Raw genomic sequence first — 25,454 nt, forward strand, 5'->3', positions numbered from 1 at the left:
TGCTACCTGTGTGGGTGTTGCTGGGTGTTGCTGTTGTTTCCAGGTTGTGGCTACATGGGCAGCTGTTGCCTTCAGGTTGTTGCTACACGTGTGGTTGTTCCTGCCTCGTGTGGTTGTTGCTTTCAAGTTGTTGCTGCCTGTGTGGTTGTTGCTTTGTGTGGGGCTGTTGCTTTCAGGTTGCTGCTACTTGTGCGACTGTTGCTACGTGTGTTGTTGCTGCTTTCAGGTTGTTGCTATGTCTGCAGCTGTTACTACCTGTGCAGCTGTTGCTCTCAGGTTGTTGCTACCTGGGTAGTTGTTGCGCTCAGGTTGTTACTACCTCTATGGCTGTTGCTCTCAGGTTGTTGCTACTTGTGTGGCTGTTGCTCTCAGGTTGTTTCTACCTGTGTGGTTGTAGCTACCTGTGTGGTTGTTGCTCTCAGGTTGTTGCTATCTGTGCGGTTGTTGCTATTTGTGCAGTTGTTTCTACCTGTGCAGCTGTTGCTCTCAGGTTGTCGCTACCTGTGCGGTTGTTGCTCTCAGGTTTGTCGCTGCCTGTGCGGTTGTTGCTCTCAGGTTGTCGCTCCCTCTGCGGCTGTTGCTCCCTCTGTGCCCAGACAGCTGTTGTGGTCAGACGGGTGTTTTGACCCCATGCTGGTGCTGCGGCGCGTCCGGCTGTCGCTACACGCGGTTGTACTGTCGCTACACGCGGTTGTACTGTTGCTACACGCGGTTGTACCCCTGCCCGCTGCGATCCCACCCCACGGTCCCCTCCAGCGGTTGACGATGGGCTCCAGGGAACTGTAGCAGTGTTGGGGGGGGGGGGGAGGCGACGACTGTTGGGTGCTGACGCCCTCCCCTCCCCCCTCCCCCTCCCCCCCCCGCCCCCCCCCAACAGCTCTCCTACGGCTCCAGCTCCCCCGCCCTCTCCAACCGCCAGCGTTTCCCCACCTTCTTCCGCACCCACCCCTCGGCCACCCTGCACAACCCCACCCGCGTCCAGCTCTTCAAGAAGTGGGGCTGGACCAAGATCGCCACCATCCAGCAGACCACGGAGGTCTTCACCTCGGTACGCACACCGGCAACCCACCGCCCCATCCCCCCACCCCCACCCCCCAAAACCTTGCCCCACAGCCTCCCGACCCCCATCCTGGACCTGGTGATGTCCATGTCCAAGCTTGATCCCCTCCCACGGTCCGTATCGCTGACCCCCGGCAAGGAACCCCCCTCCCGACCCCTGCTTGGTGCCCCCCCCACCCCGCCACCCTCGCCAGACTCACTCTGCACTCTCTTTCCCCGCCTGCCCCACCCCCACCCCCCCAACCCCTCCTGACCCCACCCCACCCCCACCCCCCACCATCAGACCCTCGATGACCTGGACCAGCGGGTGAAGGAAGCCGGTTTGGAGATCACCTTCCGCCAGAGCTTCTTCTCCGACCCCGCCGCCCCCGTGCGCAACCTCAAGGTGAGTCCACCCGGCACGCGCCCAGGTCCTCATCCCTACCACGTGTGCCCCCCCCCCCCCCCCCAGCACCCACCACCACCGGGGGGGGCAGGTGGAGCCACATCCTGCACCCCAAAGGGAGCAGACACAACCCCCCCAAGATGCCCAGGTCAACCATCCATCTCCTCCAGCCAGGAGATGGGTAGCATCGTCCGTCACGTGGCTGTGCCAAAAGGTCCTGGTCCTCCTCAGCACCCCTATGCAAATTTATGCAAATGAGGCTGGGTGGTGTTGACCCTCTAGGAGCAGCAGTCCCACCCCCAGGGTGACTTGTCTTCCTGCAGCGCCAGGATGCCCGTATCATTGTGGGGCTCTTCTACGAGACGGAGGCGCGTAAGGTCTTTTGCGAGGTGAGGGGCAGAAAGGGGGGGCATGGTGTGGGTGGGGGGGCACGCGGGAGGATGGGACCACAGGTGGTGTGCGGTGGAGAAGGCTGGGTGGACATCAGGTGGACATGGGGGCAGCTGGGGTGGGGAGATGGATGGTGGGATGGAGCAAAGGGCGGTGTGACTTGTGGGTCAGTGGGTAGGAAGATGTCGGGATGGTTGGGTGGAAGCGTGGGTAGATGTGAGCGTGGGCGGGTGGACGGGTGGGATGGTGGGAAGGTTGAGCATGGGGTGAAGAGTGGATGGAGAGAGGTCTGGATGGAGAGACAGGATGGAGGGGAGGGTGGTAGGTGAGCCAAGGGTGACTGGACGGGGTGATGGGTGGAGGGATGGGGTGAAGGATGGGGGTGAAGGATGGCGTGAAGGGTTTCTTGGCCCACACAGGTCTACAAGGAGAAGCTGTACGGCAAGAAGTATGTCTGGTTCCTCATCGGCTGGTATGCTGACAACTGGTTCCGCATCAAGGATCCGGCCATCAACTGCACCGAGGCGGAGATGGCCGAGGCCGTGGAAGGACACGTCACCACCGAGATCGTCATGCTCAACCCTGAGAACACCCGTAGCATCTCCAACATGGTATGAGAATGACGGTGGGGGGACACGTGGCACTCCCAGTGTGTCCACTCCATCCCACCCACCGCATCACCGTCATCTTTTTGCCCATCCCAGACGTCCCAGGAGTTCATTGAGAAGCTGCAGAAGAGGCTGGGCAAGAACCCCGAGGAGACGGGTGGCTTCCAGGAGGCGCCGCTGGCCTACGATGCCATCTGGGCGCTGGCCCTGGCCCTCAACAAGACCTCGGCAGAGCTGATCAAGAAGGGCCTGCGCCTGGAGGACTTCAACTACAACAACAAGAACATCACCGATGAGATCTACCGGGCCCTCAACTCCTCCGCCTTTGAGGGCGTCTCGGTGCGTTGCCCACGCCAGTCCCCAGCCCCGCCACGGCTTCTCCTCCCCCACAAGGTCTCCCACGTCCTCCAACTCCTCCACCTTCAAGGTGGTGAAGGCGTTTTGAAGGCATCCATCAAGGTGCCCCCATGAGCCACACCAAAACTCCTAGAGAAAACGTTCTCCCAACACCCCTCTCTGGGGACGTGGTCCTGCCGCCTGGCAGGTCCCCAACACCCATCTCCATCCCACCCCACAGGGACACGTTGTCTTCGACGCCAGTGGTTCCCGCATGGCCTGGACGCTCATTGAGCAGCTGCAAGGTGAGTGAGCACAGGCAGTGGCCACATCAGGGTGACGCTGTCCCCGTGGTGGCCACCACCGAGCATCCCGCCACACCCCTGTTGTCCACGCAACCGCTCCCAAGACACGCACCGCAGCAAGTCCCACCACTGCACAACCTCTCAAGGGGTGGCAACACACAAGGGACAACCCCCTTCTCCGCACCCTTTCGGCCGCGTGTCCAGCAGGACATGTGTCCTCGCCAACGGTTGCATGTTGCCCGTGATGGAGGGAGGTCCAGAGATGGAGGAGGTCTGGGGGACAAGCAAGGAGCTTGGGACGAGAAGGTCCTCAAGAGTCATCAGCGTGGATTCACCAAGGAGAAGTCATGCTTGACCAACCAACCTGACCACCTTCTACTGGTTTGGTGGAGGAGGGGAGAGCAGTGGACATTGTCTACCTTGGCTTCAGGAAAGTCTCCTACGTTGTGTCCCAGAAGATCCTCGTGGAGAAGCTGATGTCTGGCCTGGATGAGCAGACAGTGGGGTGGCCTGAAAAAGGGCTGAAGAGCCGGGTCCAGGGGTTGGGGATCAGCAGCAGAAAGTCCAGTTGGAGACCAGTCACCAGCGGGGTCAGTGCTGGGTCCGGTCCTGTCCAGCATCTTCATCAATGGTCTGGATGATGGGGCAGAGTGTACCTTCAGCCAGTTTGCCGATGACACGTAACTGGAGGAGCAGCTGAGATACCAGAGGGTCGTGCCACCATCCAGAAGGACCTTGACAGGCTGGAGAGGTGGGCTGAGAGGAACCTCGTGAGATTCAACAAGGAGGAAGTGCTCCAGGAACAACTCCAGGCACCAGGACAGGCTGGAGGTCAACCAGCTCCGCAGAGAAGGATGTGGGGGGTCCCGGTGGACACCAAGTTGACCGTGAGTCGGCAACGTGACTTTGTGGCCCAGGGTGTCCTGGGCTGCATCAGGAGGAGGTGACGGAGCAGGTCGAGGAGTTGATACCCTCTGCTCGGCACCAGTGAGGTCACCCCTGGGGAGATGGGGCCAGTACTGGGCTCCCCAGTACAAGAGACCTACTGGAGAGCATCCAGCGAAGGTCCGTGAAGATGCTGGAGGGACTGGAGCTCAGGAGGCTCCAACTGAGCATCAGGAACTACTTTTTTTTTTACGGTGCCGGTGACCAAGCGCTGGCAGAAGGTGACTGGAGAGGTGGTGGAGTCTCCATCCTTGGAGACATCCAAACGCTACGTGGTCGTGGACAACTGGTTCTGGGTGGTTCTGCTTGAGCAGGGGGTTGAACCATATGATCCCCAGAGGTTCTTCCCCCCCACCCCCCCTGGTCTGTGATCCTGGGGGGGGGCGCACACGAAGGCTGAGGGGTTGTCACTCCTCCTTCCCTCCACCCTGACCCACCTCTGCTGCCCATGCAGGAGGAGTCTACAAGAAGATCGGCTACTACGACAGCACCAAGGACAACCTGTCCTGGTACAACAACGACAAGTGGATCGGTGAGCAGCACCTGGGGTCTGAGCAGGGGGTGGTCCCTGCCACGGGGAAGGGTTGGGGAAGACCCCCCCCACCCCACCCCCAACTGTACCGTGGGCTCTGCAGGAGGTGCCCCTCCAGCCGACTACACCAAGGTCATCACCACCTTCCGATTCCTGTCCCAGAAGCTCTTCATCTCCGTCTCGGTGCTGGCCTCCTTGGGCATCCTCCTGGCCATCATCTGCCTGGCCTTCAACATCTACAACGGGCATGTCCGGTCAGTGCCACCCCTCGCTCTCCCGTCATCTCGCCTCGTCTCCCCATTTCTCACGTCCCACGGGGTCGGTTGGATGCCCGGTGCCACCGACAGAGGAGCACGGTGGCCGGGGTGACACGCCATCTCCTCACCCCCCCAGGTACATCCAGAACTCACAGCCGTACCTCAACAACATGACAGCGGTGGGCTGCACGCTGGCGCTCGCCGCCGTCTTCCCCCTGGGCTCGACGGGTACCACATCGGGCCAGGGCTGTTCCCCTTCGTCTGTCAGGTATGGGGCTGGCGGGGGGACAGGTGACTGGGGACAACCGGGGCATGGGGACAGCCGGAGGAGGAACAGTTGGAGATACAGCCCAAGGTTGGGGACAACCAGAGGAGAAACAGTTGGAGATAGAACCAGAGGAGGAACAGCTGGAGATACAGCCAGCGGGTGGGGGACAGCCGGAGGAGGAAGAGTTGGAGATACAGTCAGGGATGGGGACAGCTGGAGGAGGAACAGTTGGAGATACAGCTGGAGGAGGAACAGTTGGAGATACAGCCGGAGGAGGAACAGTTGGAGATAGAACCAGAGGAGGAACAGTTGGAGATACAGCCAGGGGGATGGGGACAGCCGGAGGAGGAAGAGTTGGAGATACAGTCCAGGGATGGGGACAGCTGGAGGAGGAACAGTTGGAGATACAGCTGGAGGAGGAACAGTTGGAGATACAGCCGGAGGAGGAACAGTTGGAGATAGAACCAGAGGAGGAACAGTTGGAGATACAGCCAGGGGATGGGGACATCTGGAGGAGGAACCGTTGGAGATACAACCAGAGGAGGAACAGTTGGAGATACAGCCAGGGGATGGGGACAGCCGGAGGAGGAAGAGTTGGAGATACAGTCCAGGGATGGGGACAGCTGGAGGAGGAACAGTTGGAGATACAGCCGGAGGAGGAACAGTTGGAGATAGAACCAGAGGAGGAACAGTTGGAGATACAGCCAGGGGATGGGGACAGCCGGAGGAGGAAGAGTTGGAGATACAGTCCAGGGATGGGGACAGCTGGAGGAGGAACAGTTGGAGATACAGCTGGAGGAGGAACAGTTGGAGATACAGCCGGAGGAGGAACAGTTGGAGATAGAACCAGAGGAGGAACAGTTGGAGATACAGCCAGGGGATGGGGACATCTGGAGGAGGAACCGTTGGAGATACAACCAGAGGAGGAACAGTTGGAGATACAGCCAGGGGATGGGGACAGCCGGAGGAGGAACAGTTGGAGATAGAACCAGAGGAGGAATATTTGGAGATACAGTCCAGAGATGGGGACATCTGGAGGAAGAACAGTTGGAGATACAACCAGAGGAGGAACAGTTGGAGATACAACCAGAGGAGGAACAGTTGGAGATACAGCCAGGGGATGGGGACAGCTGGAGGAGGAACAGTTGGAGATACAGCTGGAGGAGGAACAGTTGGAGATACAGTCCAGAGTTGGGGACAGATGGAGGAGGAACAGTTGGAGATACAGTCCAGGGATGGGGACAGCCGGAGGAGGAACTGTTGGAGGTACAGGCAGGGCTGGGGACAACTGGAGGAGGAACAGTTGGAGATACAGCCAGGGGATGGGGATAACCAGAGGAGGAAGAGTTGGAGATACAGTTGGAGGAGGAACAGTTGTAGATACAGCCCAGGGATGGGGACAACCGGAGGAGGAACAGTTGGAGATACAACCCAGGGATAGGGACCCTGACGCGGATACAGTCGGAGTAGAGCTGGGGAGTTCCAAGGGAGTTGGGCAAGGAGGTTGTCACAGCCCATGGGGTGTGCAGCGGAGGTGGGTACAGGCGGACAGGGAGGTACAACCGTCTCTTCCCAAGCCACGTACCCTCCCCAGGCCCGGCTGTGGCTCCTGGGGCTGGGGTTCAGCCTGGCGTACGGCAGCATGTTCACCAAGATCTGGTGGGTCCACACCGTCTTCACCAAGAAGGAGGAGAAGAAGGAGAAGAGGAAGGTGAGGGTGACCCTGTGGGGGGCTGAGGGTGTGTGGTCACGGGGTCGGGGTGACGCTGTCTTGTCCCCGCACCCAGACCCTGGAGCCTTGGAAGCTGTATGCCACCGTGGGGCTGCTGGTGGGACTGGACGTGGTCACCCTGATCATCTGGCAAATCGTGGACCCCCTGCATCGCACCATCGAGGTGGTGGGGGCACTGCCCGGGGCGGGGGGGGGTGTTTGTGACACCGGGGGATGTTGAGGTGTTGGGGGGGGGACGCTCAAGGTGTTGGGGGGATGCTGGGAGGATGCTCTTGACGTTGGGGGGTGCTCAAGGTGTTGAGGTGCTGCTGGGGGGACGTTCAAGGTGTTGAAGTGCTGCTGGGGGGACGCTCAAGGTGTTGAGGTGCTGCTGGGGGGACCCCGCAGCAAAGATGTGCCCCCCCCCCCCTCCCCCAACATGCCTTTACACCCCCTCTCCCACCCTGTCACCCCCAGGAGTTCACCAAGGAGGAGCCCAAGACGGACACGGACGTCTCCATCCTGCCGCAGCTGGAGCACTGCAGCTCCACCAAGATGAACACATGGCTCGGTGGGCATGGGGGGGTGGGGGGGGCTCGGGGGGCATGGGGGGGGTGGGGGGGGGGCTCGGGGGGGTGGGGGAAGATGGCAGAACTAAGGTTGTGGGCAAGACCGGGGGGGACAGGCAAGGTTGGGGGTGCAGGCAAGGTGTTGGTGGCACAGGAACGTTGTAGAACCAAGGGGAGACCCATGGGGGGGGCCAGGTGGGTGGGGGGAGGGGTCCCCTGTTTAATAACACGGGGGGTGGGGGGGTGTCCCCCAGGAATATTTTATGGCTTCAAGGGGTTGCTGCTGCTGTTGGGCATCTTCCTGGCGTACGAGACCAAGAGTGTGTCCACGGAGAAGATCAATGACCACCGAGCAGTGGGCATGGCCCATCTACAACGTGGCGGTAAGCTGGGGTGGTCATGCCCACCCCCCCATCTTCACCCCATATCCCACACGGTGACACCCCCCCCCCCAAATCATCCCCTTCCTCACCCCCCACCCCCACCCCCCGCAGGTCCTCTGCCTCATCACGGCCCCCGTCACCATGATCCTCAGCAGCCAACAGGACGCGGCCTTCGCCTTCGCCTCCTTGGCCGTTGTCTTCTCCTCCTACATCACCTTGGTCGTCCTCTTCGTCCCCAAGGTGCTGGTGGGCAAAGGGGGTGGGGGTGGGGGGGTCCGGGGAGGGGGTTCTGGGGTGGGGAGGAACAGTCGTCTTCCATTGTCCCTTGTAGGGTCAAGGTGGTGGCTCTGCAGAGGTGGAGGTTTCTTCTCCAGTATGAGTTGGAGTTGGAGAGGACAGTCAACAGGGGACGCTGGGGACAGTTGGGCGCGGGTGTTGCCTTGGGGGAGGGGGACACAACGCTGACAACACCCCCCCCCCCCCAACCCCGGGGGGCCATTGCAGATGCGGCGCCTCATCACCCGAGGCGAGTGGCAGTCGGAGCAGCAGGACACCATGAAGACGGGCTCCTCCACCAACAACAACGAGGAGGAGAAATCCCGACTGCTGGAGAAGGAGAACCGGGAGCTGGAGAAAATCATCGCCGAGGTGGGTGGGGGGAACCCCAAAAAGGTGGTCTGGGGAGGGGTGGAACACCCCACGGAGGTGGGGTGTAGCTTCAAGGTGTTGTTACCTGTGCCGAGAGGGGTAGATCATCTCCAAGGCACCTCAACGTAAAGGTGGTAGTAGATCCCCACCTTAATGTAGAGGTGGTGGTGGGTCACCACCTCGACGTAGGGGCGGTGGTGGGTCACCACTGGTGGTGGGTCACCACCTCGACGTAGGGGCGGTGGTGGGTCACCACCTCGACGTAGGGGCGGTGGTGGGTCACCACCTCGACGTAGGGGCGGTGGTGGGTCGCCACTGGTGGTGGGTCACCACCTCGACGTAGGGGCGGTGGTGGGTCACCACCTCGACGTAGGGGCGGTGGTGGGTCACCACTGGTGGTGGGTCGCCACCTCGCCGTGGGTGATGCAGGAAGGGGGTCCCGCCACCGCTAAGGGGCATTGGGCCGGTATCTGATGACCGCCCCCCCCCCCCCCCCCAAATTTGTCACCCGACAGAAGGAGGAACGCGTATCGGAGCTCCGCCAGCAGCTCCAGGACCGCCAGCAGCTCCGGTCCCGCCGACGCTCGTCCAACCCCTCCCGCGAGGCCGACAACCATTTCTCCCCGGGGCTGAGCGCCGCCCCCGCCCCCCCAGCCCCCTTCTACCAGCCCAACCTCCCCCTGGTCCGCTGCCTGGTCTCGGAACAAGCCGACAAGCTTGGCCGCGGCAACTGCGACGGTAGCCGTGTCCATCTCCTCTATAAGTGACCCCCGTGAGGGGCGGGGCTAAGCGGGGTGGGGCAGGTGGGCGGGGCTAGGCAGGGAGGGTGGAGCCTCTTTGCCTTATTATTGGGGTTTTTTTTTTAACGCATCTTTTCAACTTAACTGGGGGGGGGGGAACCGTGGCTCTGACCGCCCCCAGGCCGGGGTTCCGGCTGTCACCTGCCCTCCGACTGTTGTCAAGCAGAAAATTATGGGGGTGGGGGGACAAGGGTGGGGCTTAAGGGGGAGGTGGTGGGAGCGAGGGCTGAGAACAATGTGAAACACCCCCCCCCCCCAAACTCTCCTACAGTCGTCCTGGCTCCCCTACAGTCATCCCATTCCCTACAGTCATCCCACCTCCCTTCTCCAGCCACAGCACAGTCGGACAGTTCTCCGAGCTGTTCCTGCTACACCCGCACAACGTCCCCTCCATCACCCCTGCGCTGCCGCGCACAACCGGAGCTGGGTGTAGCCAACAACTGCCCTATCAATCCCCTGTAACAGTGTTATTGTAGCCTAGTGTTGATACAGGTGACGTGGTGGTGCAGGATGAGGCCCAGGGATGCGGGCGTAACCACAAGCGGCGATTCCTGTCATTCCGTGTCAGGCTGTAGTGTACAACCGAGTCTAGTCAAGCCTAGTCAGACTGTAGTGCACAACTGTACGTACAATCAAATCGTATTGCACATCAGGATCACTTACTGTAACGCGTGGTCCGGCTGTAGCCGATGGCTGGTTTGGCATCAGTTTCGGTACAACCGGATTCGGTTTTGATGCTGTAGCGTCCGACTGTAGCTCGCAACCAGCTGTGGCGAGGTGTGAGCACAGTCAGAGTGAATCTGTGGCTGGGGAACGTACGTTCAAGCGCAGCATTAGGTCGGGTCCTGGACACGCAGACTGTTGTATCGGGGTCTGGTTTCTCATGTACAGTCGCACTTTAGTGGACAACCGGACCCTGCTTCTTCTCACGTGTCTCCTTGTGGTGGTCAACCGTGGAAAGGGACTACACCGCGCCCCAGCTGCTGGGCTTGGACCTGGGGTGCCCCGGTACAGCTGGAGGAGCTACAGCCAGCTCAACAGTCGTCCTGGGGTAGTTGGGTTGTTTGGGAGTGACAGCCAGCCCAAGGGATCTGGCTGTTCCCGGATCCCATTAGCCCTGGGTCCGGCTGTTCCCGGATCCCATTAGCCCTGGGTCCGGCTGTTCCCGGCTCCAGATCATCCAGCACCAGGTACAACCACCTTCAGGCTGACAGCGCTCCCAGCCACACAACCCACACATCCAAAATCCAGCTGGGAGGGGGGGAAGGTTTCCCCATCCCCCACCCCCCATGCAGCTACAGCACCAGGTCTAACCCCTTCACACCCCCAAAACAACCACTTCACACCCCCAAAACACACACCGGCACCGAACACCGTCCCTACCCCGTGCCAGCGGTACCGGGGACGGCGCTGATAGGGGCTGGGGAAGGTGGTGGCTGTGCCAGGCACCGCGAGAGGGGTGAAATGGGAGGGGAACAACTGGAAGACTGTGTTGGGGGGGGTGTGTGTGTGAAAATTAAAGACACCGTCACTCCTCATCACCCCCAAACCCACCACACGCAGTGGGGACCCCCGAGCCCCTCCTGCTGAGCCAAAACTGGCGATTTACAGCCCAAAACCCCAGCCCACCACTATAGGATCCATACGAAGAGGGGTGGGGGGTTGCCCCTGGGATCAGGGTTGGAAAAGAAGCGTTGGGACAGTCGGCATCCAGGAGAACAACCCGTTTAATAATGGGGGGGGGCTGGTCCTGTGCCTCCCCAAAACCCTCACCCCAGGATGGGTGACGACCCCCCCCCCCCCGCCTAGAACCACGCGTGGGGGAGGGTACGAGCTCACAGTCCGCAGGGGAGCAGCGACTCGTCCTCGTGGGGGGTGGGGGGGTGGTCCGTGGGCCACCAAGACAACGTGGGGGTCCGTGACGCAGAGAGGATGGTTCTGCCACAGAAGGGGGGTGGGGGGTGGGGTGTCCCCTGTCTTAATACGGGGGCCAGGCCCCCTCCCCCCAGGTGGCGTTGGTCACCGGCCCCCCCTCGCCGCACACCATGGGCTGAAGGAAGAGGATGAAGACCCCGCAGAGCACCAAACCCCCTCCCACCGCCAAGGCCACCGTCAAGGCCACCGCACGGTACAGAGACCACCGGCCCGAGACGCGGGGCCAACCCCGGCTGGGGGGGGGGGCAGGGGGGTCAGGTTGCCCCAATTCCAGGCTGAGGGTGACGGTGGGCACCTGCCCAGGGGGTTTGGGGTGCCCGGGGGGGACGTAGAGCAAGCCCTTGCGGCGGCTGAAGCGGACGGAGCCGGCGGGGCCGGGGGGTAGGAGAGCCAGGAGGTCGGCGCGGGTGGGCAACGCCGGGGGTCCGCGGCGGCGCGGCAACGCCGTGGGGCGGCGGCAGATGGGGCAGAGCAAAGTGGGGGCGTCGGGGGCCACCACGGTGACCCTGGCCAGGCATTCGAGGCAGAAGGTGTGACCGCACCCCAACACCTTGGGCACCTTGAAAAGCCGATCGTAGGGGGCGAAGCAGATGACGCAATCCAGGGGGGAGACCCCCTCGGTGTCCCCATCCATGGCGGCGGCGGCCAACGGCCCTGGCAGGCGGAAAGAGCGAGACAGTGTTTACCCAGCAGCCCGTGGGGTGGGGGGACACCAGGAAAAATAAAAATTAAAAAAAAAAAAAAAAAAGGGGGGGGGGGGGGGGTACACAAGCCATATCACCCCCAAACCCACACCCCAGGGTGCCAAGACCCCCCCCCCTCAGAGATCCCAATCCTCCCCCTAAAATATTCCAGGGGTCCAACCTTCAAGTACCGGCACTCACACCCTCTCCCAAGCTCAGCCAGCGCCCCCCCCCCCTTCCTCCCAACTTGGGGGGGGGTCGTCAAGCTCAGCCCCCTCCCCGCTTTTCTCACCTGCACCCCGAGGTGCCAGCGGCTGGAAGGAGCTCGCCGAGGTGCCGAGCCGGCAGTGCCAGGACCCAGGACCGGCTGCCACCGACACACCCACCACCCTGCCTCGCCCGCGTGAGCAGGGCGAGCGTCCCCTCCCCCCACGTTTGGAGAACACCCCCAAACCCCCCCACCGACCTCAGCGAGGGTCTCGGGCCACCCCAGGGGAGATCCCGCTCCCCCCCACCCCCCACCGCAGGAGGGGCAGGATCAGTCCCAACTCTTTTTTTTTTTCCCCCAATCCTTTCTTCCGCCTTCTGTCCCGCCCTGGTACTGGGTGCCGCTCCCCACCCCCACGCAGGGAAGAACAGAGTGCAAAAAGGGGGGGGGGGCGGGGGGCACCACAGCAGGGAGCACCCCAACCTTTCCCAGGGAGAGAGCAACAAGGCACATCTGGTTTCAGGACACGGCAGGGACAAACGCGACAGGGTCACCCCCCTGCTCCCCAATCAGGGACCACCCCCCACCACCACCCCACAGCACCCAACCCCAACGGCGTGTGTCCCGTCCCCCCCCCCCCAGCCCCACAGCACAGGGAAGACTGAGGGGGGGGACACCCAGAGCAAGTGAATTTTATTGGGGGAGGGTGACAACAGGAGCTTTTTTTAACGGTTGGACTTGGCCACACGCTCCAGCTCGTCCTTCTTCTTGATGGCGTAGGAGTTGGAAGAGCCCTGGGGGGAGGTGAGATGGGTGTAAGTCAGTTTGGGGGGGTGGTGGTGGGGGGGTTCCGTTGTCCCCAACTCATGGGAGAAGGTGACAGCGGTGACAGGTTTGGTTTTTTATCCCCCTCCTCACCTTCGCGGCGTTGATGAGTTCATCAGCCAAGCACTCTGCGATGGTTTTGATGTTCCGGAAAGCGGCTTCACGAGCTCCGGTGCACAGCAGCCAGATGGCCTGGGGACACAAAAAAGATGTTGGGGACCGATAAAAAAAAAAAAAAAAAAAAAAAAAAAAAAAAAAGACATCTGGGCCGTGGGGTGGCAACCCCCTGGGGGGGTTTAGGTATGAAGAAGGGGGGGTACCTGGTTGACGCGTCGCAGAGGGGACACGTCCACAGCTTGTCTACGGACGGTGCCGGCACGACCGATGCGGGTCGAGTCCTCCCGGGGTCCGGAGTTAATGATGGCGTTCACCAAGACTTGCAGGGGGTTCTGCCAGAGGACAGGTGTGTGGGGGGGGAAAAAATCAGCCCCCCGGCACCCAAAAAACCCACCTTGGCAGCCTAAAAACCACCCCGACCCCCCCCACCCCCGGGCAGCTTAAAAATCTCCCCGACCCCCGTGCCCTTCTCACCTCCCCGGTAAGCAGATGGATGATCTCGAAGGCGTGCTTGACGATACGCACAGTCATGAGTTTCTTGCCGTTATTCCGACCGTGCATCATCATGGAATTGGTGAGTCGCTCGACAATGGGGCATTGGGCTTTCCGGAAGCGCTTGGCAGCGTAACGCCCGGCGCTGTGGGGCAGGTACTTGGCGTATTTTTCCTTCACGGCGATGTAATCCTGGTGGGACACCAAAAGTCAGGTTCCTCCCGTCGACGGGAGCGATGTGGGAACCGCCGTCGCTACACCCTGCCTTGTGGTCATCCCACCGCCCATCCCCCCACACACACACAAAAAAAAAATATACCTGGAGGGAGATATCGTTGATCTGCACGTCATCGGTGCTCCATTTGCCAAAAAGTTTGATGTCGGGGGTCTCGGTGACGGCGGGGGCCGTCTCCCAGTCGGTCATGCTGCAAAAACCACAGGACAAGGGTCAGGAGCGACACCTGTACCCATTGATCCCACCCCCCCCCCCCCCAGACCCCACACCTGGGAGGATCCAGATTGAATTCCTTTGATTAAAAGGAAAAAGCAAGTGCTTATGGGTCACACACGGGCCCGGGACCCCCAGGTCCCACCTCAGGCGCCCCCACACACGGGCCAGGGACCCCCTGCTCCCACATCAGGTGCCCCACACACAGGCCCAGGACCCTCAAGTCCCACCTCAGGTGCCCCACACACGGGCCCGGGACCCCCAACTGCCACCTCAGGGCCCACACACACAGGCCTGGGACCCCCAACTCCCACCTCAGGGCCCACACACAGGCCTGGGACCCCCCCAAGTCCCACCTAAAGGCCTACACACATGTCTGGGACCCCCAACTGCCACCTCAGGGCCCCACACACAGGCCTGGGACCCCCCACTGCCACCTCAGGGTCCCCACACACAGGCCTGGGACCCCCCACTGCCACCTCAGGGTCCCCACACACAGGCCTGGGACCCCCCACTGCCACCTCAGGGTCCCCACACACACGCCTGGGACCCCCCCAAGTCCCACTTAAAGGCCCACACACACAGGCCCGGGACCCCCAACTGCCACCTCAGGTGCCCCACACACACGCCTGGGACCCCCAACTCCCACCTCAGGGCCCCACACACAGGCCCGGGACCCCCAACTCCCACCTCAGGGCCCACACACAGGCCCGGGACCCCCAACTCCCACCTCAGGGCCCCACACACAGGCCCGGGACCCCCAACTCCCACCTCAGGGCCCACACACACAGGCCTGGGATCCCCACCAAGTCCCACCTAAAGGCCCACACACAGGCCTGGGACCCCCAACTCCCACCTCAGGTGCCCCACACACACGCCTGGGACCCCCAACTCCCACCTCAGGTGCCCCACACACAGGCCTGGGACCCCCAACTCCCACCTCAGGTGCCCCACACACAGGCCCGGGACCCCCCACTGCCACCTCAGGGCCCCACACACAGGCCCGGGACCCCCAACTCAGGGCCCACACACAGGCCCGGGACCCCCAAGTCCCACCTCAGGGCCCCACACACAGGCCCGGGACCCCCAACTCCCACCTCAGGGCCCACACACAGGCCTGGGACCCCCAACTCCCACCTCAGGGCCCACACACAGGCCTGGGACCCCCAACTCCCACCTCAGGGCCCACACACAGGCCTGGGACCCCCAAGTCCCACCTCAGGGCCCACACACAGGCCCGGGACCCCCAAGTCCCACCTCAGGGCCCACACACACAGGCCTGGGACCCCCAACTCCCACCTCAGGGCCCACACACAGGCCTGGGACCCCCAAGTCCCACCTCAGGAGCCCCACACACGGGCTTGGGACCCCCAACTGCCACCTCAGGGCCCACACACAGGCCTGGGACCCCCAACTGCCACCTCAGGGCCCACACACACGCCTGGGACCCCCAACTCCCACCTCAGGGCCCCACACACAGGCCTGGGACCCCCAACTCAGGGCCCACACACAGGCCCGGGACCCCCAAGTCCCACCTCAGGGCCCACACACAGGCCTGGGACCCCCAAGTCCCACCTCAGGGCCCACACACACAGGCCCGGGACCCCCAACTGCCACCTCAGGTGCCCCACACACACGCCTGGGACCCCCAACTGCCACCTCAGGGCCCACACACACGCCTGGGACCCCCCAAGTCCCACCTCAGGAGCCCCACACACGGGCCTGGGACCCCCAACTGCCACCTCAGGGCCCCACACACAGGCCCGGGACCCCCAACTCCCACCTCAGGGCCCCACACACAGGCCTGGGACCCCCCCAAGTCCCACTTAAAGGCCCACACACAGGCCTGGGACCCCAACTGCCACCTCAGGGCCCACACACAGGCCTGGGACCCCAACTGCCACCTCAGGGCCCACACACACGCCTGGGACCCCCAAGTCCCACCTCAGGTGCCCCACACACAGGCCTGGGACTCCAAACTCCCACCTCAGGGCCCCACACACAGGCCCGGGACCCCAACTGCCACCTCAGGGCCCACACACAGGCCCGGGACCCCCCACTGCCACCTCAGGGCCCCACACACAGGCCCGGGACCCCCCACTGCCACCTCAGGGCCCCACACACAGGCCTGGGACCCCCAACTGCCACCTCAGGGCCCCACACACAGGCCTGGGACCCCCAACTGCCACCTCAGGGCCCACACACAGGCCTGGGACCCCCAACTGCCACCTCAGGGCCCACACACACGCCTGGGACCCCCAAGTCCCACCTCAGGAGCCCCACACACGGGCCTGGGACCCCCAACTGCCACTTCAGGTGCCCCACACACAGGCCTGGGACCCCCAACTCCCACCTCAGGGCCCCACACACAGGCCTGGGACCCCAACTGCCACCTCAGGGCCCCACACACAGGCCCGGGACCCCCAACTCCCACCTCAGGGCCCACTCCCTCAGCCTCGGGCCCCCCTACAGACCCGGGGACCCCCAAACTCGCCGCACTCACATGGCGACAGTCCCCACTCCGGAGCGGAAAAAGGGCGGGGCAGCGGGTTTCCCGGCGCCTTATGCAGGGGCCGCCGCGCACGGGGTAAGGCGATCGCCGTCAACCAATCACAGGTCGTACCGCGCCTGACGTCACCGGGTGCCAGGCAGATCCTGGCCCTGCGGGTTGCGGGAGACGAAAGCGAAAGGGCCGGGGGCGGCGGGACCCCCCCGGGGCAGCCCAGCGCTCAGCACCCGCTCAGGGCCTGTGTCCCTCGTGCCCCCGTGTCCCTCCTGTCCCTGTATCCCTTGTGTCCCTTGTGCCCCATGGCCCCCATGGCCCGTGCCCCGCGTGCCTCATGGCCCCCATGGCCCCCGTGCCCCGTGTCCCTTGTGCCCTCATGTCCCTCGTGCCCCATGTCCCTCGTGCCCCATGTCCCCCGTGCCCCATGTCCCTTGTGCCCTCATGGCCCCCGTGCCCCGTGTCCCTTGTGCCCCGTGTCCCCCATGCCCCGTGTCCCTTGTGCCCTCATGTCCCTCGTGCCCCGTGTCCCTTGTGCCCCGTGTCCCCCATGCCCCGTGTCCCTTGTGCCTCATGTCCCCTGTGTCCCCATGTCCCCCCGTGTCCCTTGTGCCCCATGTCCCCCATGCCCCGTGTCCCTTGTGCCCTCATGTCCCTCGTGCCCCGTGTCCCTTGTGCCCCGTGTCCCCCATGCCCCGTGTCCCTTGTGCCTCATGTCCCCTGTGTCCCCATGTCCCCCCGTGTCCCTTGTGCCCCATGTCCCCCATGCCCTGTGTCCCTTGTGCCTCATGTCCCCTGTGTCCCCATGTCCCCCCGTGTCCCCACGTCCCTTGTGCCCCGTGTCCCCCATGACCCCCCTGCCCCGTGTCCCTCGTGCCTGGCACACGAAGCCCCTCGTGCCTCATGTCCCTCACGCCCCGTGTCCCTGTGTCCCTTGTGCCCCCATGTCCCCTGTGCCCCATGTCCCCTGTGCCCCATGTCCCTTGTGCCTCACGTCCCCCGTGTCCCCACGTCCCTTGTGCCCCATGTCCCCCATGACCCCCCTGCCCCATGTCCCTCATGCCTGGTGACCCTCATGCCTGGCACACGAAGCCCCTCGTGCCCCACGTCCCTCGTGCCCTGTGTCCCCTGTGTCCCCTGTGTCCCTTGTGCCCTTGTGTCCCTTGTGCCCCGTGTCCCCTGTGCCCCATGTCCTTCGTGCCTCGTGTCCCCTGTGTCCCCACGTCCCTTGTGCGCCATGTCCTCCATACCCCCCATACCGCCCGTGCCCCATGTCCCTGTGTCCCTTGTGCCCTTGTGTCCCTTGTGCCCCGTGTCCCCCGTGTCCCCACGTCCCTTGTGCCCCATGTCCCCCGTGTCCCCACGTCCCTTGTGCCCCATGTCCCCCAAGACCCCCACGCCCTGTGTGCCTCGTGCCTGGTCACCCTCGTGCCTGGCACACGAAGCCCCTCGTGCCCCATGCCCCCCATGTCCCCACGTCCCTTGTGCCCCGTGTCCCCCATGACCCTCATGCCTGGTGACCCTTGTGCCTGGCACACGAAGCCCCTCGTGCCCTATGTCCCTCATGGCCGGTGTCCCTCGTGCCCAGCACACAACGTCCCCCACGCGTGACCACACCAGTGCCACCCCACAGCCCTTCCCCCCTACGTGTGACAACACGGGGACCCGGTGACAAACGACCCCTTCACGGCCCCAGGCCACCCCAGAGCATCTTTATTGTCCTCGCCGCAGCATCGCCCCCGCGGTGACGGGGACACAGGGTGGGGGGACACCATGGGGGTGACCAGGACGCCATGGGGTGGAGGGGACACACCGTCGGGGCTAGGAGGTCACCGTCCTGGGGGTCCTCAGATGCTGCCTGGGGGGGACAGGGGGTGGCAGAGGGGATGCCAGGCCACTTGGGGACAGGGGATGGGGACAGGTTGGATGTGCCGTTACCTGCGGGGTAGTTGTGTCCCGGGAGGGGAGTGTAACCTGCAAGGGGGGGGTAGAGAAGGTGAGGAGGGTCCGTGTCACCCCAGGCCACCGTCCCCATGTCCCCTCCCCCAAGCCACTGTCCCTGTCCCCCCCTCCTGGACCCCTCACCCGGTGCCGGTGGCCTGGCCCAGTAGTGATAGACACCAACGCTGAAGAAGCTGAGCCCCAACACCATCGTCACGGTGGCCGCCGCCACCTTCAAGATCAACCCCAAGGACAAACCGGGACCTGTGGGGACAGGGTGGGAGTGAGCAGCAATGTGACAAGGACCCCCAGCATCCCAGGTTGGGATGGGGAGGGGGGAGGGGTATCCCCACCCCCACCACTCACCCCAGTCCACCAAGAGGGGCTGGTCCAAGCTGGCGTGTTGCACCGAGCACGTGAAGGTGTCCCCGGCCACCGGGGCCACCATCAAGGTCACCTGTGTCTGGTAGGTCCAGTTGCCGTTGGGGGTGGCAGAGATGGGGGGGGGGTCGCCGGGGCCCACGATGTCCCCGTTGTGCAGCCAGATGACGGTCACCTCGGCAGGGTAGAAGCCCCAGATGTGGCAGGTGAGGAGGACGGGAGCGTGGGCGTTGTTGGTCTTGGAGGCGATGATGAGGGCTTGGGGGGGCGCTGGGGGGGGGGAGGGGGGGTGGTCAGGGCCAGGGGGAGCCCCCTCCCCATCCCATGCCATGTCCCCCTGCCACGTCCCCGTGCAATGCAACATTCCTGTGCAAGGTCCCCATGCGACGTGCTCTGCAATGCGTCTGTGCAAAGCCCGGTGCAATATCCCCGTGCAATGTGCAGAGCGATGTCCCCTTGCAACGCTCCATGCAATGCTCCCATGCAACGCGCTCTGCAGCACCCCTGTGCAATACCCCATGCAGTACCCCATGCAACGCTCCATGCAATGCTCCATGCAATGCAACATCCCCATGCAACGCTCCATGCAATGCAACAGCCCCATGCAATGCAACAGCCCCATGCAACGCTCCATGCAATGCAACAGCCCCATGCAATGCAACAGCCCCATGCAATGCAACAGCCCCATGCAACGCTCCATGCAATGGCCCCATGCAACACCCACATGCAATGCAGCAGCCCCGTGTCAAGCAACACACAACGCTTCATACAACGCCCCCATGCAACGCAACATCCCAGTGCAACACTCCATGCAAAGCCCCATGCAACGCAACATCCCCATGCAACGCTCCATGCAACACCCTCATGCAATGCAACATCCCTGTGCAACACTCCATGCAACGCCTCCATGCAATGCAACAGCCCCATGCCAAGCAACATGCAACGCTGCATGCAATGCAACAGCCCCATGCAACGCTCCATGCAACACCCCGTGCAATGCAACATCCCGGTGCAACACTCCATGCAAAGCCCCATGCAACGCTCCATGCAATGGCCCCATGCAACACCCACATGCAATGCAGCAGCCCCGTGTCAAGCAACACACAACGCTTCATACAACGCCCCCATGCAACGCAACAGCCCCATGCAACGCTCCATGCAACACCCTCATGCAATGCAACATCCCTGTGCAACACTCCATGCAACGCCTCCATGCAATGCAACAGCCCCATGCCAAGCAACATGCAACGCTGCATGCAATGCAACAGCCCCATGCAATGCAACAGCCCCATGCAACGCTCCATGCAACACCCCATGCAATGCAGCATCCCTGTGCAACACTCCATGCAAAGCCCCATGCAAAGCTCCAAGCAATGGCCCCATGCAACACCCACATGCAATGCAGCAGCCCCGTGTCAAGCAACACACAACGCTTCATACAACACCCCCATGCAATGCAACAGCCCCATGCAATGCTCCATGCAATTCTCCATGCAATGCAACAGCCCCTGCAACGCTCCATGCAACACCCTCATGCAATGCAACATCCCCATGCAACGCAACATCCCCATGCAACGCTCCATGCAACACCCTCATGCAATGCAACATCCCTGTGCAACACTCCATGCAACGCCTCCATGCAATGCAACAGCCCCATGCCAAGCAACATGCAACGCTGCATGCAATGCAACAGCCCCATGCAACAGCCCCATGCAACGCTCCATGCAACACCCCATGCAATGCAACATCCCGGTGCAACGCTCCATGCAATGGCCCCATGCAACACCCACATGCAATGCAGCAGCCCCGTGTCAAGCAACACACAACGCTTCATACAACGCCCCCATGCAACGCAACAGCCCCCTGCAACGCTCCATGCAACGCCCCCACGCGACGCCCTCAGCACACCGCCCCGCGCCGCGGGCTCTCACTCCGCCGCAGCGCCGTGGTGGCCCAGACGCGGGGGGCCAGGTCGCGGCAAGCCCAGCGCCGCGCCTCGGCACGCTCGACCCAGCCGGTGCCGTTGTTGAGGCCCGAGGCCACCACGGTGGCAATGGGGTGCAGGAGCCCCCAGTCGCAGGGGTCGTAGCGCTGCGCGTCGGGGTCGTAGCAGACCAGCGGGTTCTTGTTGAAGACCAGGGTGAGCTGGAAGTCCAGCAGGGAGCTGTTGGGCGCCAGCAAGCAGGAACTGGCCATGTGCAGCAGGAAGGCGCCTGGGGGGGGAGGGGAGGGGAGGGGGATCACATGGGGGGTCTCGGACCAGCCCGGTGCCTCCATTCATGTCTGCCTGTCCCCATCCCTCTGTCCATCTCCATCTCTCCATCCGCCTCCATCCATCCATCTCCATCCTTCCATCCACCTCCACCCATGTCCTTCCACCTCCATCCCTCCATCCACGTCCTTCCATCTTCATCCATCCCTATCCATCTCCATCCTTCCATCTGCCTCCATCCATATCCTTCCATCTCCATCCGTCTCCATCCATCCATCCACCTCCATCCATGTCCTTCCACCTCCATCCATCCCTATCCATCTCCATCCATCCATCCACCTCCATCCATATCCTTCCATCTCCATCCATCTCCATCCATCTCCATCCATCCATCTGCCTCCACCCATGTCCTTCCACCTCCACCCATCTCTATCCATCTCCATCCTTCGATTTGCCTCCATCCATGTCCTTCCACCTTCATCCCTCCCATCTATGTCCTTCTGCCTCCATCCATCCATCTCCCTCCATGTCCTTTCACCTCCATCCATCCCTATCCATCTCCATCCATCCATGTCCCTCCACTTTCATCCCTCCATCCATGTCCTTCCCCCTCCATCCATCTCCATCTGTCTCCATCCATCCACGTCCTTCCACCTTCATCCATCTCCATCCATCTCCATCCATGTCCTTCCATCGTCATCCATCTCCATCCATGTCCTTCCACCTCCATTCATCTCCATCCATCTCCATCCATCTCCATCCATCCATCCATCTCCATCCATGTCCTTCCATCTTCATCCATCTCCATCTGTCTCCATCCATCCATCCATCTCCATCCATGTCCTTCCATCTTCACCCATCTCCATCCATCTCCATCCATCCATCCATCTCCATCCATGTCCTTCCATCTTCATCCATCTCCATCCATCTCCATCCATCCATCCATCTCCATCCATGTCCTTCCATCTTCATCCATCTTCATCCATCTCCATCCATCCATCCATCTCCATCCATCTCCATCCATGTCTTTCCATCTTCATCCATCTTCATCCATCTCCATCCATCTCCATCCATATCCTTCCATCTTCATCCATCTTCATCCATCTCCATCCATCTCCATCCATCCATCCATCTCCATCCATGTCTTTCCATCTTCATCCATCTTCATCCATCTCCATCCATCTCCATCCATGTCTTTCCATCTTCATCCATCTTCATCCATCTCCATCCATCCATCCATCTCCATCCATCTCCATCCATGTCTTTCCATCTTCATCCATCTTCATCCATCTCCATCCATCCATCCACCTCCACCCATGTCCTTCCACCACCATCCACCTCCATCCCTCCATCTGTCCCCCAACTGACTCCACTCCTCCCCCCCCCATCTCCCCCCGCCCACCCCCCCCTTTCCCCCCAGCTGTCCCCCCCATCCTCCCCCTCACTCTTGGCCCCCACTTGGGTCAAGCTCCAACATCTCCAAAGTGGCCTGGGGTCCCCATGAGGTCACCCCACAGCCATGGGGCTGAGCCCCCCCAAACCGTCCCAAACACCCACCAGGGCTGAGCCCCCCCGCGACTACCCCATGTGCCACAGGGCTGAGCCCCCCCCAACCATCCCAGGGGTCTCCCAGGGCTGAGCCCCCCCAGACTGTCCCCAAGGTCCCACAGGGCTGAGCCCCCCCCCCCAACCATCCCAGGGGTCTCCCAGGGCTGAGCCCCCCCCGACCATCCCCAAAATCCCACAGGGCTGAGCCCCCCAAAATGACCCTGGGGTCCCACAGGGCTGCCCCCCCCCCAGACTGTCCCCAAGGTCCCACAGGGCTGAGCCCCCCCCAACCACCCCAGGGGTCTCCCAGGGCTGAGCCCTCCCAGACCATCCCAGGGGTCTCCCAGGGCTGAGCCCCCCCAGACTGTCCCCAAGGTCCCACAGGGCTGAGCCCCCCCAAAATGACCCTGGGGTCCCCCAGGGCTGCCCCCCCCCCCCCCTGGAGACTGTCCCCAAGGTCCCCCAGGGCTGAGCCCCCCCAGACCATCTCTGGGGTCCCCCAGGGCTGAGCCCCCCCCAACTGTCCCCAAGGTCCCCCAGGGCAGAGACACCTCACACACAGTCCCAGGGTCTCCCATGCCAAAGCCCCCCCCCCAGGATTCCTTCCCCCCCAGACCCCCCCCCCCCCAAATCCCCCCCCAAATCCCTCAGGACACCCCCCCATCCGCAACCCCCCCAGCCAAAGCCCCCCCAATCCCCCCCCAGCATCCCCAACTGCCCCCCATCCGCAGCCCCCCCACCAAAGCCCCCCCCCAAATCCCTCAGCCCCCCCACACCAAAGCCCCCCCCAAATCCCTCAGGTTCTCCCCCCCCATCCGCAGCCCCCCCCGTCAAAGCCCCCCACAATCCCCCCCACGGATCCCCCCCATCCGCAGCCCCACCTGCCAAAGCCCCCCCCGCCCCCCCCCATCCGCAGGACCCCCCGCCACATCCCCCCCCATCCGCAGCCCCCCCACACCAAAGCCCCCCCCCCCAATCCCTCAGGATCCCCCCCTCATCCGCAGCTCCCCCCTGCCAATGCCCCCCCAATCCCCCAGGATCCCCCCCGCCCCCCCATCCGCAGTCCACCCCCCCTCCCAAGCCCCGCCCCCCCCAACCCCCCCGCCCCCCCCCCATCTGCAGCCCCTACCTGCCCCCCGGGCACCCAGGGCCACCCCCAGCAGCACCAGCATGACAGGGGTCTCCAGGCACGCTCTGTCCCCCAGGGCCACCCGTGTCCCCCCCCCAGCACCCCACCCCAGGGTGGGGGTGGGGGGACACCCAATGGGGGCCACCATCGCACCAGCGTCACCAGTTGCCGGAGCGGGACACTGGGGTGGCTGCCACCAGCGGGACATGGCGTGGCCGTGGGGTGTCACCCCCACCCCGGGGTCATCGTCCCATGGGGACCCCCCACCCACCCACCCACCCACCCAAAGGTGGGCTGGGACCCTGGGGTCCCAGGGGTTCATGTGAGACCCCCCCCCCCCCCATTCCCTCCACCGCTTCCGCGTGGAGCGTTAATCCCTCCCAGTAAGCCTCTGCCTCCAAACTGGGAGCACTGGGACCTTCCTATGGGGACCCTGCCACCCCCCCACCCCCCACCCAAAGGTGGGGTGGGACCCCGGGGTCCCAGGGGTTCATGTGACCCCCCCCCCACATTGTCTCCACCACTTCCGCGTGGAGTGGAGCGTTAATCCCTCCCAGTAACGCTTCTGCCTCCAAACTGGGAGCGGTGGGAGCACAGGGAGCCCCCCCCGCCCCCCCCCCGCCCCGTGCCGGTGGGGGCCACCAGGGACAAAGGGACCCAGGGGTGGGGACCAAGGGGGGGGGGGAGGGGGGGGGGGACCCCCCTCATCAGGATGGGAACTCGGTTTGGTCCGTGTGTGGCCACGCAGGGGGAGGGGGGAGCAGGATCGGGACTGGGACCAGGATCGGGACTGGGACCAGGACCAGGATCGGGACCGGGACCAGGATCGGGACCGGGACCAGGATCGGGATCGGGACCGGGACCAGGATCGGGACCGGGACCAGGATCGGGATCGGGACCAGGATCGGGATCGGGACCGGGACCAGGATCGGGATTGGGACCAGGATCGGGATTGGGACCAGGATCGGGATCGGGACCGGGACCAGGATCGGGATTGGGACCAGGATCGGGACTGGGACCAGGATCGGGATCGGGACCGGGACCAGGATCGGGATTGGGACCAGGATCGGGATTGGGACCAGGATCGGGATCGGGACCGGGACCAGGATCGGGACCGGGACCAGGATCGGGATCGGGACCAGGATCGGGATCGGGACCGGGACCAGGATCGGGATTGGGACCAGGATCGGGATCGGGATTGGGACTAGGACTGGGACCGGGACCAGGATAGGGACCAGGACTGGGACAAGGACTGGCACTGGGACCGGGACCAGGACCAGAACTGGACCAGGACCCAGACCAGGACGAGGGCTGGGACTGGGACAGGACCGACACTAGATCCAGAACCAGGACTGAGACCAAATCCAGGGTGGGGACCAGGACTGGGATGAGGACTGGCACTGGGACCAGGACCGGGACCGGGACCAGGACCAGGATCGAAATTGGGACCGGGACGAGAACTGGGACCCAGACCAGTACCAAGACCAGGACTGAGACCAAATCCAGGATGAGGATCAGGACCAGGACCAGATCCAGGACCAGGACTGGGACCAGATCCAGGACCAGGACCGGGACTGGGACCAGGACCAGGACCAGATCCAGGACCAGGACCAGATCCAGGACCAGGACCAGGACCAGGACTGGGACCAGATCCAGGACCAGGACCGGGACTGGGACCAGGACCAGGACCAGATCCAGGACTAGGACCAGATCCAGGACCAGGACCAGGACTGGGACCAGATCCAGGACCAGGACCAGGACCTGTCAGACCTCACAACCCAAACGAGGGACCCCTAACTCAGGTGGGTGCCGTGTCCCCCACGTGCCACACACGTG

General features: G+C 63.3%; 3 protein-coding genes and 1 long non-coding RNA gene across 4 annotated transcripts; 1 reads left to right on the plus strand and 3 right to left on the minus strand.

The window, feature by feature from the left end:
- Positions 1 to 835: 835 nt before the first annotated feature.
- GABBR1 (gamma-aminobutyric acid type B receptor subunit 1) lies at positions 836 to 10,125 on the plus strand (the record flags this gene model as incomplete). The annotated part of the gene is given in 18 exon segments (XM_080370628.1): positions 836 to 1,048; positions 1,343 to 1,444; positions 1,768 to 1,833; positions 2,254 to 2,445; positions 2,539 to 2,781; positions 3,020 to 3,083; positions 4,483 to 4,560; positions 4,664 to 4,814; positions 4,954 to 5,030; positions 5,033 to 5,085; positions 6,680 to 6,796; positions 6,873 to 6,980; positions 7,274 to 7,367; positions 7,620 to 7,732; positions 7,734 to 7,748; positions 7,860 to 7,988; positions 8,253 to 8,396; positions 8,912 to 10,125. Coding segments are annotated over 18 exon segments (2,211 nt in total), but the record flags the coding sequence as incomplete, so codon positions are not given.
- A 2,569-nt stretch (positions 10,126 to 12,694) lies between these two features.
- Positions 12,695 to 16,560, minus strand: RPS5 (ribosomal protein S5). Its single transcript, XM_080370757.1, has 6 exons — positions 16,408 to 16,560; positions 13,776 to 13,881; positions 13,439 to 13,648; positions 13,168 to 13,296; positions 12,941 to 13,039; positions 12,695 to 12,816 (listed from the first exon to the last, which is right to left on the minus strand). The coding sequence occupies exons 2-6, from the start codon at positions 13,878 to 13,880 to the stop codon at positions 12,748 to 12,750; spliced, it is 612 nt and encodes a 203-aa protein (XP_080226883.1). The 5' UTR covers position 13,881; positions 16,408 to 16,560; the 3' UTR covers positions 12,695 to 12,747.
- A 1,527-nt stretch (positions 16,561 to 18,087) lies between these two features.
- LOC308055997 (HLA class II histocompatibility antigen, DM beta chain) lies at positions 18,088 to 23,746 on the minus strand. Its single transcript, XM_080370727.1, has 6 exons — positions 23,619 to 23,746; positions 20,661 to 20,942; positions 18,715 to 18,999; positions 18,493 to 18,612; positions 18,346 to 18,381; positions 18,088 to 18,265 (listed from the first exon to the last, which is right to left on the minus strand). The coding sequence occupies exons 1-6, from the start codon at positions 23,659 to 23,661 to the stop codon at positions 18,255 to 18,257; spliced, it is 777 nt and encodes a 258-aa protein (XP_080226853.1). The 5' UTR covers positions 23,662 to 23,746; the 3' UTR covers positions 18,088 to 18,254.
- Positions 19,431 to 20,499, minus strand: LOC308056015. The gene is made up of 3 exons (XR_013924671.1): positions 20,461 to 20,499; positions 20,259 to 20,362; positions 19,431 to 20,027 (listed from the first exon to the last, which is right to left on the minus strand). It is a non-coding gene; the product is annotated as an uncharacterized lncRNA (long non-coding RNA).
- Positions 23,747 to 25,454: the final 1,708 nt, after the last annotated feature.

This window comes from Falco punctatus, assembly GCF_963210335.1.
Source record: "Falco punctatus genome assembly, chromosome: 21".
NCBI classification, from domain to species: Eukaryota; Metazoa; Chordata; class Aves; order Falconiformes; family Falconidae; genus Falco; species Falco punctatus.

Bases quoted from the DNA above. Each gene is read 5' to 3' on its own strand.
- RPS5 (XM_080370757.1), bottom strand. From the start codon at position 13,880: ATGACCGACTGGGAGACGGCCCCCGCCGTCACCGAGACCCCCGACATC. The intron at 13,297-13,438 runs GTGAGAAGGGCA...GTCCTCTGGCAG, and splicing joins TCCATCTGCTTACCGGGGAG to AACCCCCTGCAAGTCTTGGT. The intron at 12,817-12,940 runs GTGAGGAGGGGG...ACCTCCCCCCAG, and splicing joins AACTCATCAACGCCGCGAAG to GGCTCTTCCAACTCCTACGC.
- LOC308055997 (XM_080370727.1), bottom strand. From the start codon at position 23,661: ATGCTGGTGCTGCTGGGGGTGGCCCTGGGTGCCCGGGGGGCAG. The intron at 19,000-20,660 runs GTGAGAGCCCGC...CCCCCCCCCCAG, and splicing joins CACCACGGCGCTGCGGCGGA to CGCCCCCCCAAGCCCTCATC. The intron at 18,382-18,492 runs GTGAGGGGTCCA...CCCCCCTTGCAG, and splicing joins GGCCAGGCCACCGGCACCGG to GTTACACTCCCCTCCCGGGA.